Genomic DNA, 17,925 nt, shown 5'->3' with positions numbered 1-17,925 from the left:
GGATTGCTGGAAGTAGAATTGCAGGGTTAAAGGATATGTGCATTTAAAAATTTGCTGGATATTTCAAAATTGCCCTTTCAAGGATGTTCCAGTTTATACTTACTTTACTTGGAGATGTAAGAAAGAAATGTACTCCAGAGTTCTGGAGTAAAGTTAATAATGTATTTTTAATTAATGTGTTGCTAATTCTATCTTCTACTTTTCTTTCCTTTGGAATTGCTTACTCCTATCCTGTAAACTCTTGGAAAACCAATTAAATTTATTCCTTCATGTTTCCAATGATGGGTATATATACAATGTAATGAAAACACTAATTGTATGTGTAGCTATCATTGGAAACATGAAGGAATAATGATTGTTTTATACATACCTGTATTGTATTGAATTGTCATGTAACTCCCAAGTTGTAATTGATGACTTGTTTTTTTGTTTTTTTTTACAAAGTAAAGGTATAGTCATCATTAATCACTTGTAATTGCAAGCTAATTGGGCATAGGGAAACATATCTTCTCTCATAAGGGTTTCTACTATTTTTGTTTAGAAAATGAGTTTGGACATCCTTGTATTTACAGCATTTTTATGATTTATGATGTACTTGACCAATGGAGCTCTATAGACTTTGTTATATTTGGGTAGCTCATGAAATGTTTCAGATTCATTACCTTCTTAATAATGGGAATTGAGTCTTTGCTTTTTAATTTATTAGTGAAAAATTGAAAACATTCTTGTTAACCATTAGCAGAGTATAGTCCTCCTTTGTAAAGCTGAATATTAGATCCCTACTTAGGGTAGCAAATTTCCTTTGAATTGGGCAGTTGGGAAGTTAAATTATGTATACCCAATTTTAGGTATGATATATTCCATAGCAGTAAATATTGTAATGCTAAGAAAGCAATTTTCAGTGAGGGACCCATTGTCATCAAGTCTCTTTGGTAGGCAATAGTTTTTTTTTTTTTTTTTTTTTGAGATGGAGTCTCGCTCTGTCACCAGGTTGGAATGCAGTGGCGTGATCTCAGCTCACTGCAAGCTCCGCCTCCCAGGTTGAAGCGATTCTCCTGCCTCAGCCTCCTGAGTAGCTGGGACTACAGGCGCATGCCACCATGCCCAGTTAATTTTTCTATTTTTAGTAGAGATGGGGTTTCGCCATGTTGGTTGGGGTGGTCTCGATTTCCTGACCTTGTGATCTGCCTGCTTCATCCTCCCAAAGTGCTGGGATTACAGGCTTGAGCCACTGCGTCCTGCCTGGGAGTGGTTTTATAAATGGGAAGTAAATAAACTCAACAGATATTTCCATTTGAGTTGTAAATACATTTTTAGGGAATGACAAACTCTTTTAAATAGCTTCTCCAGATTAAAGCATTCTATTTCATCATTCTGTTTATTTTTTACTTTTATTGTCATTGCCTTTAATCATAATGATAAAAGGTGTCATTTACTGAACAACCAAATCTGCCTCAGGCATTGTTCTAATTATTTTACATAGATTATCTTATTTCATCCACAAAATAAAACATGTAAGAAAGTTATCTGATGGGATGTGAAAGATGCAGACAGGAGTGGGGCAGAAGTGAAAGCAGTACAGCGGAGGAAAGCAAACGAAGCTTTTCTTTGGTCCTTCTGAATCACAATATTTCTATTTTTAAATTTTTATTTATTTGCTTATTTTGAGACGGAGTCTCACTGTGTTATCCAGGCTGGAGTGCAGAGGTGCAATCACAGCTCACTGTAACCTTGAACTACTGGGCTTAAGCAATCCTCCCACCTCAGCTTCCTGAGTAGCTGGGACTCCAGTTGTGTACCACCACACCTGGCTACTTTTTACTTTTTAATTTTTTAGTAGGGATGGGATCTTACCATGTTGGCCAGGCTGGTCTTGAACTCCTGGGCCCAAGTGATCCTTCTGCCTTGGCCTCCCAAAGTGCTGGGATTACAGGCGTGAGCTACCATACCCAGCCTGAATTATAATGTTTTTAATGATCACTTCTGTTTTTCGGAGTACCCATTGTTGCCCAGATGATCTCCTTTCATAGATTTAGGTTGCAATGTAGTCAATCCTTTTGAGTTTTATATGCATTCTTTTTCAGTTCATTAACCTTGAGTTACATTTTGTTTCTAATCAGAGTTTTTCCAAATAGAGACATCAAAAGGCTTTCGGAGATCTCTGTGACAATTTTAAAACTTAGTATTTTATTTTCGTGTTAATCTAAAAGCATCTACAATTATTTTTCAATTCATTTATGTATCAGTTTCCAAAATAATTGATTTCCTACATCTTCTTATGATGACCAATGACTTTTTTACCCCTTGAGTATCATTATTAACTTATAATTTATGCATATTTAAAGTGTTTTCATCTATTGCAGTTAATGTTTTTATTTATGCTCAAATTGTTTTATCTTTGGCTAGAGGAAGCCTACTACATGCTTAAGTCTGAAAAAGCATGTCTTGATGATTTGGATAAACTACCTGTGTTAGTCCATTCTTGCATTGCTATAAAGAACTACCTGAGATTGGGGAATTTATAAAGAAAAAAGGTTTCATTGGCTCACGGTTCCACAGGCTGTACAGGAAGCATGATGTTGGTACCTGCTCAGCTTCTAGGGAGGACTCAGGAAACGTACAATCATGGCAGAAGGCAAAGGGGAAGCACACATGTCACATGGCCAGAGTAGGAGCATGGGAAGGAGCAGAGAGGTGCTATACATTTTTAAACAACCAGATCTCATGATAACTCACTCACTGTACGGTACCAAGTGGGGATGGTGCTAGACCATTCAGAAGAACTCTGCTCCCATGATCCAATCACTTCTCACCAGGCTCCACGTCCAACACTGGGGATTGTAATTGAACATGAGATTTAGGTGAGGACACAGATCCAAACCATAGCCATTCAATTCCAGCACCCAAATTTTATTTGCATTTACACGGGTACACAGTAGTTTCCATTGTTTCAGGCTAATGTCAAAAGAACAGAGGGTGAAAGAATAGACCTAATCTTTAAATAATGCAATTATATCAAGTGAGGTATTGATATACATTATATTTATGTTCTGTGATGTCCATTTTACAGTATTTCAGACGGGGAAAGTGGGGGAAAATAGGATCATCATTTGGTATCTGGTGAGGTAGTCCTACTAGACTCAAAAGAATTTACAACATTGTAGTTAGTACCACAGTCTTGGGTGAGATTGATTAGTTTTAGGAAAATAATATCATCCATCATAGAAAATTAATGTTAGATTGAGTTTTATTAATATTATTTTGTTTTTATTTCATTTTGTTTGGTTTGGCTTTACACGTAGTAAGGTGTTATAATCCAAAAGAGTTTAAAACAATTTTTATGACTTCATATTTTATCTCTTTATTTCTTGGTTTTTGTGTTTTAGGAGTTACCAAATCGGCTCCATACATCATTAAATTTTGTGCAGTGTCTGTTGTGTTGTGTTGTGACTACTTCAGGTGTAAATTTTAATTCTATTACATTTTAGTTTTATGTTTTAGGTGCAAAATTGTTTTGCCATAATGCTTGGAAGAGTAATTTAAAATAGCCTTTATTTCATTCATCTCCCTTTACATTACATATTTTATTTTTTGGACCTTATAAATCATCCTGTTCATCTTCAATGGCTTTGGATATATCTTTTAGAGTTTTAAAATGGGGTTGACAAATCATTTTGTAATTTTATATTTTGAAAGAGTTTTGAACATCTTTTATTCTTCTTAGATTTTGGGGAAATGTTTCATTTCTCTTTTCTTTAATGTTCTTCTGTATGTCCCATGGTAACTTTTTTTCTTTTGGTGCCAGGGAGAGTGTGTGTGTGTGTGTGTGTGTGTGTGTGTGTGTGTGTGAAAATTCATTTTATTTCTCAGCTTTTAGTTACAGGTTAGGATTTGTTAGCAAATAAGCCTACATATAAAGGATGCTGGCAAGATCTGCTTTTGGCATTGGTAGATAAGATTATTTTGGATCAACTCTTCTACTGAGAACAACTAGAAACATAAACAAAAAAAAGTAAAAAAATAATATTATGAATCCATCAAAAAACTACTAAGGCAGTAAGGAATTTTGTAGTCAGGATCTGGCAAAAAACGTAAGTCCAGAAGGGTAAGTCTTACATTTGGGACTTTTTTCCTCCTTCAAGGTGATAGCTGATTCCTAAAGAGGCGGATTAAAAGCAGAGAGGCTAGGATCAGAGTTATCAATCAACTTAAGAGGCTTGGAAGACCAAAACTGGAGTTCAGGAGCCCTTCAGCTTTAATGGAGACCCCAAAGGGTGACAATATAGGCAAAGTAGTGAATTGGAAATGAGAAGTGATAAACTGAAAATAGAACAGCCTTCATAGTAACAGAAGCCTGTCCTTGAACCACTCAATTCCTAAGTGGATTAAGGTGATTTGATATTGCTAGTGACCCTAACCTGACTTTCTATTAGAAACAGAACCAGATTCTTCTGAAGAAAGATGTCATCCTCTCGAACTTTAAATTATCTCTTCAGCTTTTCATGTAAAATTTCTATCACGTGATAAAGAATACACAGACATAAGAGAATATAAAAGGTATCTGAAAACCAAGGGAAGAAGCAGACAATAGAAAAATATATGGGACTATAAGGTTACCATGAATAACATGTTTAAAAAATTAAAAGAAAAAATTAAGAGATTTGGAAAATAATTGAAAACTAAAAGGAACCAAATGAAAATTTCAGAAACTGAAAAATAAGATAAGTAAATAACCAACTGACCTTTAATGAATGAAGTGAACAATAGCTTGTGTATAGTTGAAAGAGAATTCATGAATTGAAAGACAAACCAGCATAAGATATCCAAAAAGATTTGGAAGAATGAAAGATTGAAAAAATATAGAAGAGAGAAAAGAAGACATACAGCATTTGGTAAAAAGATATAACTTAAATGCAGTTGCATTTCCAGAAGGAGAGGGGAGAGAGAATGAGACAAAAACAATGTTTGAAAAGATGATGCCTGAGAATTTACAACATATGAAATTTATTAAGCTATGGATTTTGTGATCTCTATGGATCAAAAATGGAATAAATAGAAATAAAACGGTACATAGTGATACATAATAAAACCACTGACAAAGGTAAAGAGAAAATCTGAAAAATAGCCAGAGCTAAAAAGGCAGATTACCTTCAAAAAGAAGCAGTAGTAAGAAATGAAAGCTGACTCTGCTTTCAAAAGGATACTGAAATTGAGTTTAGCTTGAAAGATGGAAATAATAAACACAGCAAAAGTTAAGAGAGCTGATTTTACATTTTTGTTCTGACACTAATTTGTATGATCTAAAGTCACTTTATATTTCTAGTCTGTTTCTCATGTTACAGTTTGAATTTGAGCTTTTAAGCTTTAACATTGTTTAGTTTTATTCTGATAATTTTGTCATAGATTACTGATATACTACTTTGTGGTCACTGCATAAAATCTCTGGTCTACTTACGTGTTATTTTACGTATGTGTAAATTACTCTGAAGGTAAACCTTGATTTTCCTGGGCATCATAGTATGTTTTGTGGATTGATGCTGAGTTTTTTTTTATTTTTATTTTTGAGACAGAGTCTCGATCTGTCACCCAGGCTTCAGTGCAGTGGCGCAATCTCAGTTCACTGCAACCTCCGCCTCCCAGGTTCAAGCAGTTCTCCTGCCTCATCCTCCCGAGTAGTTGGGATTACAGGCGCCCGACACCATGCCCGGCTAATATTTTGTATTTTAGGACAGACGAGGTTTCACCATGTTTGCCAGGCTGGTCTTGAACTCCTGACCTAGTGATCTAGCTACCTCGGCCTCCCAAAGTGCTGGGATTACAGGCGTGAGCCACTGCGCCCATCCGATGCTAAGCCTTATAGCTGGCTGGTGAATACTCAAGGCAGGATGGTATTGTACATATCCCAGTTTAGGGAAGGAGGAAACACAGGGATGTAGAAATCCTCTTTTTTTTTTCCCTACAGAAATGAGAGGGACAAAAGAAGTAGATTCCTGAAATTCTAACTCTACTTCTTTTAATACAAATTGTTTCAATTTGGGCTCTCCAGAACAGCCAAATCCAAACAGCCAGACTGAAAAAGGATTTGCTTTGTTTGTGACTCATATTCTGTTTCATCTGTGCTTTTCCTTCAGTTGAGGCTCCTTTCTTTCTGCTCGTTTCCCCAAGTAAAGCAACTTGTTCTCCCCATAAATGGTGTTCTACCTTTTAACGCTGGCTGAATTTAGGAAACCCTGTCTTCTCAGTGAATCGTTTTGTTTACATAGAATGTCAAATTCTATTTAAATAGTTATAGATGACTTGTTCCCTGGATCCATGCACTATGTTTAAAATTATTACTTTCTGTTCATCCTTGAATAAGATATCTAGACCTAAAGTTTCCCAGCAATTCAGGATGTATGGATTTTCTTCAGCTTTACTTTTTTTCCCCTCGGGTCTTAGTCAAATCCTATTCTCATGTCTGTAGTTGTGTACAGCTCTGGACATTATTCTCAGTATTTAGCATGTTTTATTTAATGTAGCTTTTAAGTCTAAAGATATGTTTTATATGTCCCCTGTTGGCTGACTCCTTAATAAACTGAATAAAGCATTTGGACAACTGTAGTTTTTAGTGTGTACTGGCAGTCTGATATCTGACCCAATCATTTTCTGGGATTTGAAGCCTTTGAATGACTGAAAGAGGTATTCTGATAATACAGTTGGACAGTGTACATAGTTTCAGTAGCAGCTGTCACTGTGACAGCTGTTTAGTTTCCTATTTGTTGTAGACCTGGAGTTTCTGAAGGAATGTTTAGAAGGGAGGAAAGTTTTCTGTCTTCTTTCAGTTGTGTTGACCTTGTTATGTTTCTTCACATGAGTGGTGCACCAATTAGACATTTCAATTTGGTTTGGTAAGCCCTTACACAGTAGACATCTTTTCCACATCTGGCAATAAAAAATGGAATAGGTAGTGACAGATGCCTTTTAAAACCAGATTTTAGTATTGGTTCTTAAAATGTTTATATTTACTATTTTTATATTTTAAACATAACTTAGTTTAACATTTTCTGATTTTTTTTTGGGGGGGGAACCCAGATATTTCAGAAATAGCTTTGAAAATCTTTGGTCTATTTGTATTTGGAAGTTGTTTAGGAAGAATAACGCTTCATTCATTATATTCTTTAAATTAGTTAAAAGAAAGCTTGGAACAATCAATCGACCAACTCCGGAGTCAACGTTTATTGAGAAACTCAGGAGGGAGAAGTATTTCTGTTACAAGTTTGAGTGCAAGTGACCTTGATGGTGGCACTGGGCCAGGTAAACACTTCAAATGTTCTGGAAAACTTTTTTTTTTGTTTTAAAAATATTTTGAAGTAGATATTGAATACATTTAATTTTTGGAGAAATATGACCCACGCATAACTTCACGCAGATTGGATGACAGAACAGGTAGTTGTCCAGGATTTTATAGTACATAGTTTGAAATATATTAAAGGATCTTTGTTGTTATATTGTTTCTTTCCTTAGACTCTGTAGACCGCATTAGAGCTTTACCTGACAAAACCCTGGATTTGTCTGCTGCCATAGAATCAAAACAAATACATAAATAAGATTCACTATGTGATACACTTTTTAGGTTAAGTATCTTGTCCTAGCATAATACATTTCACATGTCTTATGAAATATCCTGTGATATTTGTTAAGACCAGGTGAATTTTAGTCTTGGCATGCAGGTGGATATGAATGACTAGCTTAAAAGTTATGACCGTTTGTCCTAATTAATCTTACTTACACTTTTGTATAGCACTGAGATTCATGTTTGAATCGAAAAGCCTGCAGTAAGGGGAGACGATTTAGATAATTGAACATTGGTAGCTTACATTGTTAATATTACTGTTGATTGTGATAAAATGATTAAAATTGGGCGCTTTTATGTAGTTAGTTTTATTTTATATGGTGTTCAGATTGTAGATTACGTAGTTTGAAAATTGTGTTTTTTAGTATTAAGTTATATTAAGCGGTCATACAAGTTTTTTATTTAGCAATTTATTATTTTTATATGAGAAAATATGTTGCTTCTTTGGAAAGTATAGCAAATTGAAACTTTGGAGTGTTCTCTTTCCAGGTTTTTTCTGTTTTTCATTTTATCTGCTTTAAGAGCACAATTAATGCTAATTTGGTGGAACTTTATAGCCATAGCAAGATACTTGGGAAATAGTCTGGGTTAGGGACTTATGTATATGTATATCCGTGTCTGCCTTGTTTGTACTGAGTAAAATTTTAGATTGTCTCTTCTATGCAGTGTTTTAATACCTTCCCTTTTCTTTCACTTGTGAAGAGAGCCATCGTTTTCCACCTACCTCACCTCTCAAGGACTATGGGGATCCACTGGGTATTAAACGAATGAGATCAAGAACTGGTGTCCGCTTTGTTCAAGAGACTGATGATATGACTCAGGTACTTTGTACAATTCTGTAATTTGTGTGCAGTATTTCCTTATGTTTCTATTGTATATAAATGACTAACACTTGAACTTTAAGTTTATATTTTAACCAATAATTTGATCATTAGTAACTTTATACTGATCTCTTTGATTTTGAACCAAGTAAATGACTTTATTTTACTTTTATTTTTTTTTTATTGAAAATCATAGTTGTATACATTTATGGGGTATAATAAGATGTTTTAATATATGTATACAGTGTGGCATGATTAAATCAAGTTAACATATATCACCTTGCTTATCTATCATTTTTCATAGTGAGACATCTGAAATGTATTCTGTCGGTTATTTTGAAATATATAATACATTATTATTGACATGGTCACCCTGATGTGCAATAAATCTCAAAACCTATCCCTCCTGTCTGTCTGAAACTTTGGACTGTTTGATCAACAACTCCCCTTTCTCTCCCTCTTCACCCCCTCTCCCCACCACCTTCTGGTAACCATTATTCTCCTCTATATTTCTATGAGTTCAATTTTATTAGAGTTCATACACAAGTGGGATCCTATAGTATTTGTCTTTCTGTGCCCAGCCTTTTTTACTTAGCATAATATCTTCAGATTTATCCATGTTTTTGCAAATGACAGGATTTCTCCCTTTTTAAAGGCTGAATAGTATTATGTTGTGTATATATACTACATTTTCTGTATCCATTCATTCACTGATAGATGCTTAGGTTGTCTGCAGATGTTGGCTATTGTGAAGAATGCTGCAATGAACATGAGAGTGCAGATATCCCTTTGACATATTGATTCTAGTAGCTTTGGGGATATATCCAGAAATGGGATTAATGGGTCATATGGTAGTCTTATTTTTAGTTTTTGAAGACCCTCCATACAGTTTTTCATAATGGCTGTACTAATCTACATTCCCACCAACAGGGTACAAGGGGTCCCTTTCCTCCACGTCCTGTCCAACACTTATCTTCCATCTTTTTGATAAAAGCCATTTTAGCAGGTGTGAGGTGATATCTCATTGTGGTTTTAATTTGAATTTTCCTAAAGTTTACTGATGCTGAATATTTTAAAAAATGTACCTATTGACCATTGTTATATCTTCTTTTGAGAAATGTCTGTTCAGGTCCTTTGCCCATTAAAATTTTTTTTTTTTTGCTATGGAGTTGTTTGAGTTCCTTATGTATTTGGATATTAATGCCTTGTCAGACATATGGTTTGCAGATATTTCTCCCATCCTGTGGATTGTCTCTTCACTTTATTGTTTCCTTTGCTATGTAGAAACTTTATAGTTTGATGTGATCCCATTTGCCTATTTTTGCTTTTGCTGCCTGTGCTTTTGGGGTCATCATATCCAAGAAATCATTGTCTAAATCAAAGTCATGGAGCTTTTCTCCTACATTTTCTTCTAGTGGTTTTATAGTTTCAGGTCTTGTATTTAAGTGTTTCATCCATAAGGGCCTAATTTCATTATTCTGCATGTATGTGCAGTTTTGCCAACACAGTTTATTGAAGAGACTATCCTTTTCCCATTGTGTGTTTTTAGCACCTTCATAGGAAATCAGCTAACCACAAATGTGTGGGTTTATTTCTGGGTTTTCGCCTCTGTTCATAGGTTGATGCATCTGTTTTTTGCCAGTACCGTGCTGTTTTGATTACAAGCACTTTATAATGTTTTGAAATTAGGGAGTATACTGCCTCCAGCTTTGTTCTTTTTTTGCTTAGGATTGTTTTGGCTATATGGGGTCTTTTGTCATTCTATGTGAATATAAGATTGTTAATATAGGATTTTTCAAGTAAACTAGTTTATTTTCAATGTACAAATCATCTTCCCTTTGTTTTGAGTTTGTTATGGAGGATTATATCTTGCAGAACATTTAAAAATGAGCTTAATTGGACATGTTTTGTTTCCTTTCTTGTTCAGCACATTTTTCTGTAAGCCCTGCTAAGTCAGCTACTTTCTCTTTTACTAAGTTTGGTTTAGTATGACCAAGTTAATCTTTGTGTGGTTGATCTACTGATTTTCCTACCATTAGTGTTTTTCTGATTGTTGAATCATTGATAGAGCCATTTGCTATTAAGTAAGAAATTCCATACTTTATGTATTCACTAAAGATTTCTGAAGTATTAGTTGTGTGGAAATCTTTTCTGCTTCTTTAAAGTTCTCTGCAGAGCTGTAATTTTCCTTTTGTTGTCTTAAGTAGCTAAGTTAAATAGAAAAGGGCTGGGGGAGTTCTGCACTTTGACCTTTTTGTTTTGGTAGTTTTAGGATTAGGTACTCAAGTGTATCTTAAGATACTCATCTGTAGCTGCCATTTGTTACTGCATGAAGAGACAACAAAATCAAATGTATTAGAAGACACCCTGTGGAAACTTTTCCTTGACAATATTATTTTTTTGATAGTTGCACCTTGCAAGCATGGACTATATGACGAAGCCCAGAACAGAGAACAATATCTTAACATTATTCATTTACTGTTTCCTTCTGTTTATTTAATGTCTCTGTTATTGGGATAATGCTTACTCTTGGAAACAGTGATGAGCAGAAACCTTGTCTTTTAATACGTTTATAATCTAGAGGAGGAGCTAGATATTAACTAAATACATAAATACAACCTTATTTATGAACTGAGATGCATGCTATAGTGAAAAGATGCATAGGGCTACAGAATTGTATGGTAGAGGACATGCCCTGGCAAGGAGGGCTTCCTGAAGAAAGGCTGACTGAGCTGAGATCTGAAAGTTGAGTAAGAGTCATTCCAGGTAGAACAAATAGCTTGGCAGGAGGGAAGATAGCCCCTATGAGCAATTTAAAGAAGGCCCACCAGGCTAAACAAATGTGAAGGGCTGAGATTATGTAGAGCTGTGTAATAGGGCTGACAACATTATTTTGAAAAGATCACTCTGGCTGTAGTGTGGAAAATGGAGTCAATGTGGGTGAACCAATTAGAAGGATATTGCTGTGTTCTGGATGTGAACTCATGGTCACTTGGGTTAGGATAGATGGAGTCGGAGAGAAGGAGGTAGAATTAAAAGCGTTTTAGTGTATAAAATGGAAAGGTCTTGAAAATTAGATGGCCATGTGGGGAATGCAGCAGTGAGTGGAAAGGAGGTGTCAAGGATGCATCCCCGGATTCCGGTTTGCTAAATTGGAAAATCATGATTGCAAAACTTAAGTTTTCATTCACTATACTACTTCACTCCTTTCTTTTATGGTTCTTCCTCATTAAGTTCATTCTCAAAATGACCCTTAGTTCCACTTGACTGTGTACTTTCTTAATGCCCCCGTAAAGAATTTGTGGTTTGTTTACATATCTGGCTCTCGTATGAGATTGTGAACCACTTCTCAGTAGCTGGCACTGATAAATTGCTTAATGTGCATTTGTTGAAATGAATCAATTTGTTGTTTCTTCAAGTCTGTTTAAAGTAGTTTTATTATAAATCATACTATTTATATTCAGCATATATATTTACAGTTAAAGTTACAATAATGAGAATGAATACCATATAATCCCCACCCAGGCCACTAAGTAAAGCATTATCATACCCCCAAGCCTCTTTTATACTCCATCTTTTCCCAAGTGGTATCCACTATTCTGACTTCATACGTATCATGACACTGTTTCTGCTTTAAAAAACAGTTATTTTTTTACTTTTTAAATTTTTACTACCTACATCTTATTTAGTGTTGCTTGCCTTTAAACTTTATGTAAATGGGATACTACTGTAATCTTTTGTACCTTCTTATTTTACTTGATGTTATGTTTTTGACATTCAGCTTTACTAATGTGTAGGTATCTTTGATTGTTTCAGTTTCATTGCTATATCATACTCCAGTGGAGGAACACACCACAATTTATTTATCTTGGCGTACATTTGGTTTCTCATGTTCTCATTATGAATAATGCTGCACCATACTTTCTTGTACATGGTTCCAAGTGTACATGAGCAAGAGTTTCTCTACAGCAGGAGTTGGCAAACTAAGGCACTGTAGGCTGATAGAATAAAATTTTACTGTAATTCAGCCACGCTTATTTGTTTACAGTTACTTTTGCGCTACAGTGGCAAGATTAACTGTGACAGAGACCGTACAGCTTGTAATCCTGGCATAGTCGCTATTGAACCCTTTGCAGAAAAAGTTGGCAGACCGGTTTTCTCCTTCTCTCTCTCTCTCTCTTTTTTCTTTTTCTTTTACTCTAATTAAGGAAGAAGCAGACCCCTTCTAGAGCGGTAGAATTCTGAAGGAGTAGAATTGTACTGTAGAAAATGTGATGGTAAATGTTATATACGGCTTTTAAAATTTGTTTTTCTTGGAAATTTTTTGTTTCAAAATAGGTGTTTTCTTTCATAATAATATTACAGAATCTGGTTATTATTGCAAAGAACAAGATCTTATTCTTACCTTTGGTGAATCTTCATGGAAGAATTCAACAGAATTCTAAATGGATAACTGTGTTTTGCCTTTGCTAGCTTCATGCTTTTCATCAGTCTCTTCGAGACCTCAGCAGTGAACAAATTCGCCTTGGAGATGATTTCAACAGGGAGCTTTCCAGAAGGAGCCGGTAAAAGCAGCCTATGGTTTTTATGAGAGGGATAAATTATGAGGAGAATAAATTAGCTTCTGTAATTGACATATTTATCTAGATTTTAAAAGTGTTATTTTTGTACAGCATCTTAAAATTTATTAACAGAACAGTTTACAGCCCTTTGAATTTAGAATATATCATGACTCAATGTTAGACAAATTAATTTCCTATGTCTAAAAACACTTTAACTTAATGCAATGGAATGCTGACATTATGGAGGGATACATTGTGAGACTTTTGCAAAGAGGTAGATTTGCAAATACATTGGAGAGAGAGACACAAAGACTGACTCGCTAGCTGACTGACTTTTGGCATTGCACACACAAAAAAGAAGTGTAACATGAAGTTTGTCAATGAACATAAGCCATTGCAGAATGCAATACTTTAGCTTTTAGTTGAATTCTTTGAGGGTCAGTGGTTAACGTCTGCCCCATCTTCACAATTTTGTCAATCTGGATAGTCCCCAAGAGCTGTTATTTAATTTAAACTTCTTTACTCGCTTTCCATTTTTGTCATCACCAGTGAGTGGCAAGTGGCTTTCTTTTGGAGGCCATGTTTTGCTGAAAAACAAAGATTTTTATGCCTTCCTAAGAATTGCAATCCATATTCAGCAATGATTAGGGAACAATAAAGCTGAATTGAAATTTGTTTACGATATTTGCTTGCTAACTCCAGCTATCTAAATCATACCACGCACTAGTTCTGTGTTGCTGCAACAAAAATAGTCAAAACTATAAATGTTAAATATATGAATATCAAGTATAGGCTGTAATGAGAATGAAAGATTCTACCATTATTACTAGTGCTATTAGCTAATATTATTGAGCCCTTATTTCATGATTTAACTTTAATTCTAGTAACTACCCTTTGAGGTAATCATTATTTTTTCCTCTATTTTATGGATGAGGAAATGGGCACAGAGAGATGAAATAACTCAGCTCTCTAGAAATCAAACAGGAGGGCTGTAGCAGAGTCAGAATTAAAATCCAGGCAGTAAGGCCCCGAAGTTTCTGTTCTTTATCACTTACAGTATATGGTGGTTCAAAATCATTTTCACATGTGACTGATATGAATAAAGCATTTAAATTCCTGGATCGTGAGATATATTATTGAGCTATATTGCTAACCTTTTAAACTGGTAAGATCTATTTAATATTTAGGTTTTTTTTTTTTTAACGAGTTGATAAAATTAACAAAATGACATTAACATTTTAATGTATTGTAGGAATGGTTTTATTACATAAGCATTACCCATTTCAAGGAAGGGTATAAATTAAGCACTGGGAACATGAGTTACAGGGAATAGTTGCCTTGTAAGAAGACACAGGGGAAGTTGCAGGGATGATTTAGTTGATTAGTTTCAGTGGTCATTTAAATAACCAATATTGGACTGGGCTGTTAGTATCTGGTAATAGTTTTTGTGATCTATCTATAGGCTGGTACCATCTGGTAATAGCCTTGTGACCTAGAGGCATGTGTGAGGCAGAAAACTTTGTTTAACCCAAAATAGGAGTTAGGTTTCTTGGGAAATGAGGTGGCTTACCTTTGTGAATGTGTAAAATTTCTGGATGCTGTTCTGCTTTACTTGTACCACAAATTCTTACTTCATGTTTATAAAATAATGGACAGGGAGTTAAAAGTTTAACTTTCTATTTGATGTTGAAAGGTTGGTATTCTCATTTAATTACTGATTTTCATTTTGACATTTATTACAAAACATACATTAGATAATAAAAGTACACTGGGAAGCAAGCTTTTGGAAAGGATTAAGTAAAGTTTAATTCAGAAATCACCTACTTTCAATGCCATATGAAGAACTGATTTGGGCCAGGTGCAGTGGCTTAGGCCAATAATCCCAACACTTTGGGAGGCCGAGGCAGGTGGATCGTTTGAGCTCAGGAGTTTGAGACCAGCCTGGGCAACATGGTAAAACCCCGTCTCTATTGAAAATACAGAAAAATTATCCTAGCATGGTGGCACATGCCCGTGGTCCCAGCTACTTGGGAGGCTGAGGTGGGAGGATTGCTTGAGCCCAGGAGGTTGAAGCTGCAGTGAGCTGAGATGAGTCACTGTACTCCTGCCTGGGTATCAGAGTGAAACCTGTCACAAAGGAAAAAAAAATTGATTTGAGGAGGGCAAGGTAGAAGTCTGCTGCACTAGTATTTGAGAGTTGATGATGACCTGACCCAGGATTATGGCAGGAGAGAGATGGACAGGGGTGTGTTTGAATATACTGTTTTTGGAAATCAAAAAGACAGGATTTGGTAGTGGTGGGTGAGGGAGAATAAACTAAGGATGACTCTAAGATTTTCAATTTGAATAACTAGGTAGATGGTGATTCCACTTCCTGAGATATGGAAGACTGGTTAGGGTAGGTGAGGTGTAGAGAGTTTGGCCTTGAATATGTTATGTTCAAGATGACTGTGAGACATTCAAATGGAAAGTAAAATATTCAGATAGATATTTACTATGGAGCTCAAAGGAAAAGTCTCTGTTGAGGTAAAATTTAAGAGTGGTCAGCATGGAGAAGTGTCATTTGGAATCATGGAAATGGATAATAACAAGAGAGAAACTATAGGGAGGATATCAAGGACAGGACTGAGTTGCAAGGAGTTCTAATATTTAGGAATCTTATGATAGAAGGAGGAGCTGACCTGAGATGGAATAGCTAGTGAGATGGGGGAAATTCTAGACAGCATAGAACCACAAAACCAAGAAGGGGCTGTAATATTTATGGGTGTTGTGTCAGGTTCTTGCAGTTACTTATTTTTATTATCCTTTGGTGTTCCACTGTCTGAATATACAGCAATATATTTTAACATTCTATACATACATACAGAAGGACATTTTCAGAGGTTTAAAGTCTTCGAAAATTTATCTTTTTAAGGTAATTTCCTCAAAAGGAAATTACCTAAGGATGCATAAGTTAAATAAGATTGTAACCAAGAAATAGAAAGATAAAGATATTAAGAAATAGTAAAATTAACCTGGGGATTCATTGAAAGTAACCCTGGAATGACAGTCATGGAGCAGGCCCAGGAAGTATTCACTCTACATTAGAGCAGGAAAGTAAGTGTCCTTTGAGAAGAAGGTTGTCAAAAAGAGTGAAATAGATGGTTTGTTGACCATTCAGTAAGAAGTGGGAAGAAAATATCAATGATGTGATAAATAAGGCCCATATAAAGCCAAAAGATAATGAGAAAGCCTGGAAAAGACAAGAACACAAGAAAGTTATGATTCAAGTGTGAAGCTGACTAAAATGTGAGCATGACAGAATGTGAGCACAAAGCATCAATTCCATCAATTTCATAGGATGGAATAATTCATAATATTCATAAGACGTATAAATATATTACATAAAACTGTACAGGTCCAATAGAACCAAAAATGGTAATAACATAATCTGAAATTAGAGCATGAGCTAAATATTTCAAAACAGCCAATGGAAAATGTCTTGAGTTGAACATGATGAAGGCAACTAGCAAAATAATTAATAATGGAAATGGTTGTGCATGATTCACAGAGGGAAATGCAGCCAGAAGTAAGACAGTGCAAGACAGAAAGGCTTTTTCTTTTCTTTGTAAATCTTTCTGTACGATTTGTTCATTTATCATGTATGTTATTAATTTGATGAGAAACAAGGTAATGGTAGGTCGGTTAGTGAGGATAGAGTTTGCACAGCACACTTTGAGGTAATTTCTTTATGAATTGCTAGAAAGAGCATGCAAGATCAAGAGTTTTTGTTCTCTTTTGTCCCTTTCTCTCTTCCTTTTTTCTTAATTTAAAATGGGAGATATTGCAACATGTTTGTTTACTGAGAGTGATGTTCCAGTGTAGCAGCAGTTCTCAAAGTTTGGTCTCCAGACCTGCAGACCTCTATTCCTGCATCACCTACGAATTTTAGAAAGGCACATTTTTGGGCCTCATGTCAGATTTGCTGATTTGAAATCTAGGGGACGGGATCCAGCAGTCTGTGTTTTAACAAGCCTACCGGGTGTTTCAGATGTTTATAACATTTGAGAACCACTAAAGTAGAATATTTTGTAATAACATAATTATCATGTTATGCATTTCACTAGTTCTGTGTATGTTCTAAATATCCAAGTTTAAATCTTTTTTTGTGGCCTAGGTCGGATGCCGAAACAAAAAGGACTTTGGAAGAATTGACTGAAAAACTTAATGAAGCCCAGAAACAAGAAGTGGTGAGACCTCTTTTTTAATAAAAAGTTTTATTTCACATATAGAGGGTGGGTGGGCTGGCCATAATCACAGTGAAGTTTAGTAGAGTTTAACCTTTTGAGTGGTATGTCCCATGTTGTCTAAAAGTGTGTTCTTGTAGCTCTTATAAAATGTTCATGAATTTTGGGTATTTATATTTGGTATATTTATATTTAGGGTATATTTATTTGGTATTTACATTTAAGGATTTATATAACAGTATTAGCATATTAGAGAGAGAGTCAACATTTGTTTTAACTAGGTTAGAGTTTATGATGACTATTTGAAAGATAATTTAAGTTTTACTGGCTCTGATTGTTCTGTAGTTTTTGTGAAATGATATTTGAGAAATGCAGAATGCTTTTCTTTTCTTTTTTTTTTTTTTTTGAGATGGAGTCTCGCTCTGTCGCCCAGGCTGGAGTGCAGTGGCCGGATCTCAGTTCACTGCAAGCTCCGCCTCCCGGGTTCACGCCGTTCTCCTGCCTCAGCCTCCCGCGCACAATGCTTTTCTTTTCTTTTCTTTTTTTTTTTTAAGAAACTGAATTTATAATTCCATTTAATTTTCATTAGTTTAAATGTAAAAACTGACACGATTTATTTATTTATTTATTTATTTATTTATTTATTTATTTTTTATTATACTTTAAGTTCTAGGGTACATGTGCATAACGTGCAGGTTTGTTAC

At 35.1% G+C, this 17,925-nt stretch overlaps 1 protein-coding gene across 10 annotated transcripts in view; it reads left to right on the top strand.

Moving 5' to 3' along the window:
- The window catches only part of CEP128 (centrosomal protein 128), a 483,382-nt gene that overhangs the window by 28,603 nt on the left and 436,854 nt on the right, over positions 1–17,925 (top strand). For all 10 annotated transcript variants that reach the window (XR_001885973.1, XM_017873844.1, XM_017873838.1 and 7 more), the window contains 4 exons: positions 7,167–7,293; positions 8,315–8,433; positions 12,907–12,998; positions 17,152–17,224. Coding sequence is in view for 9 of the 10 variants with exons in the window: in XM_017873844.1 (XP_017729333.1) it covers positions 7,167–7,293; positions 8,315–8,433; positions 12,907–12,998; positions 17,152–17,224 (411 nt within the window). In the remaining variant the exon portion in view is untranslated. The remainder of the gene's footprint in view (positions 1–7,166; positions 7,294–8,314; positions 8,434–12,906; positions 12,999–17,151; positions 17,225–17,925) is intronic.

This window comes from Rhinopithecus bieti, unplaced genomic scaffold (assembly GCF_001698545.2).
Source record: "Rhinopithecus bieti isolate Rb0 unplaced genomic scaffold, ASM169854v2 scaffold_6782, whole genome shotgun sequence".
NCBI classification, from domain to species: domain Eukaryota; kingdom Metazoa; phylum Chordata; class Mammalia; order Primates; family Cercopithecidae; genus Rhinopithecus; species Rhinopithecus bieti.
This window is presented reverse-complemented; position numbering and strand designations above follow the sequence as displayed.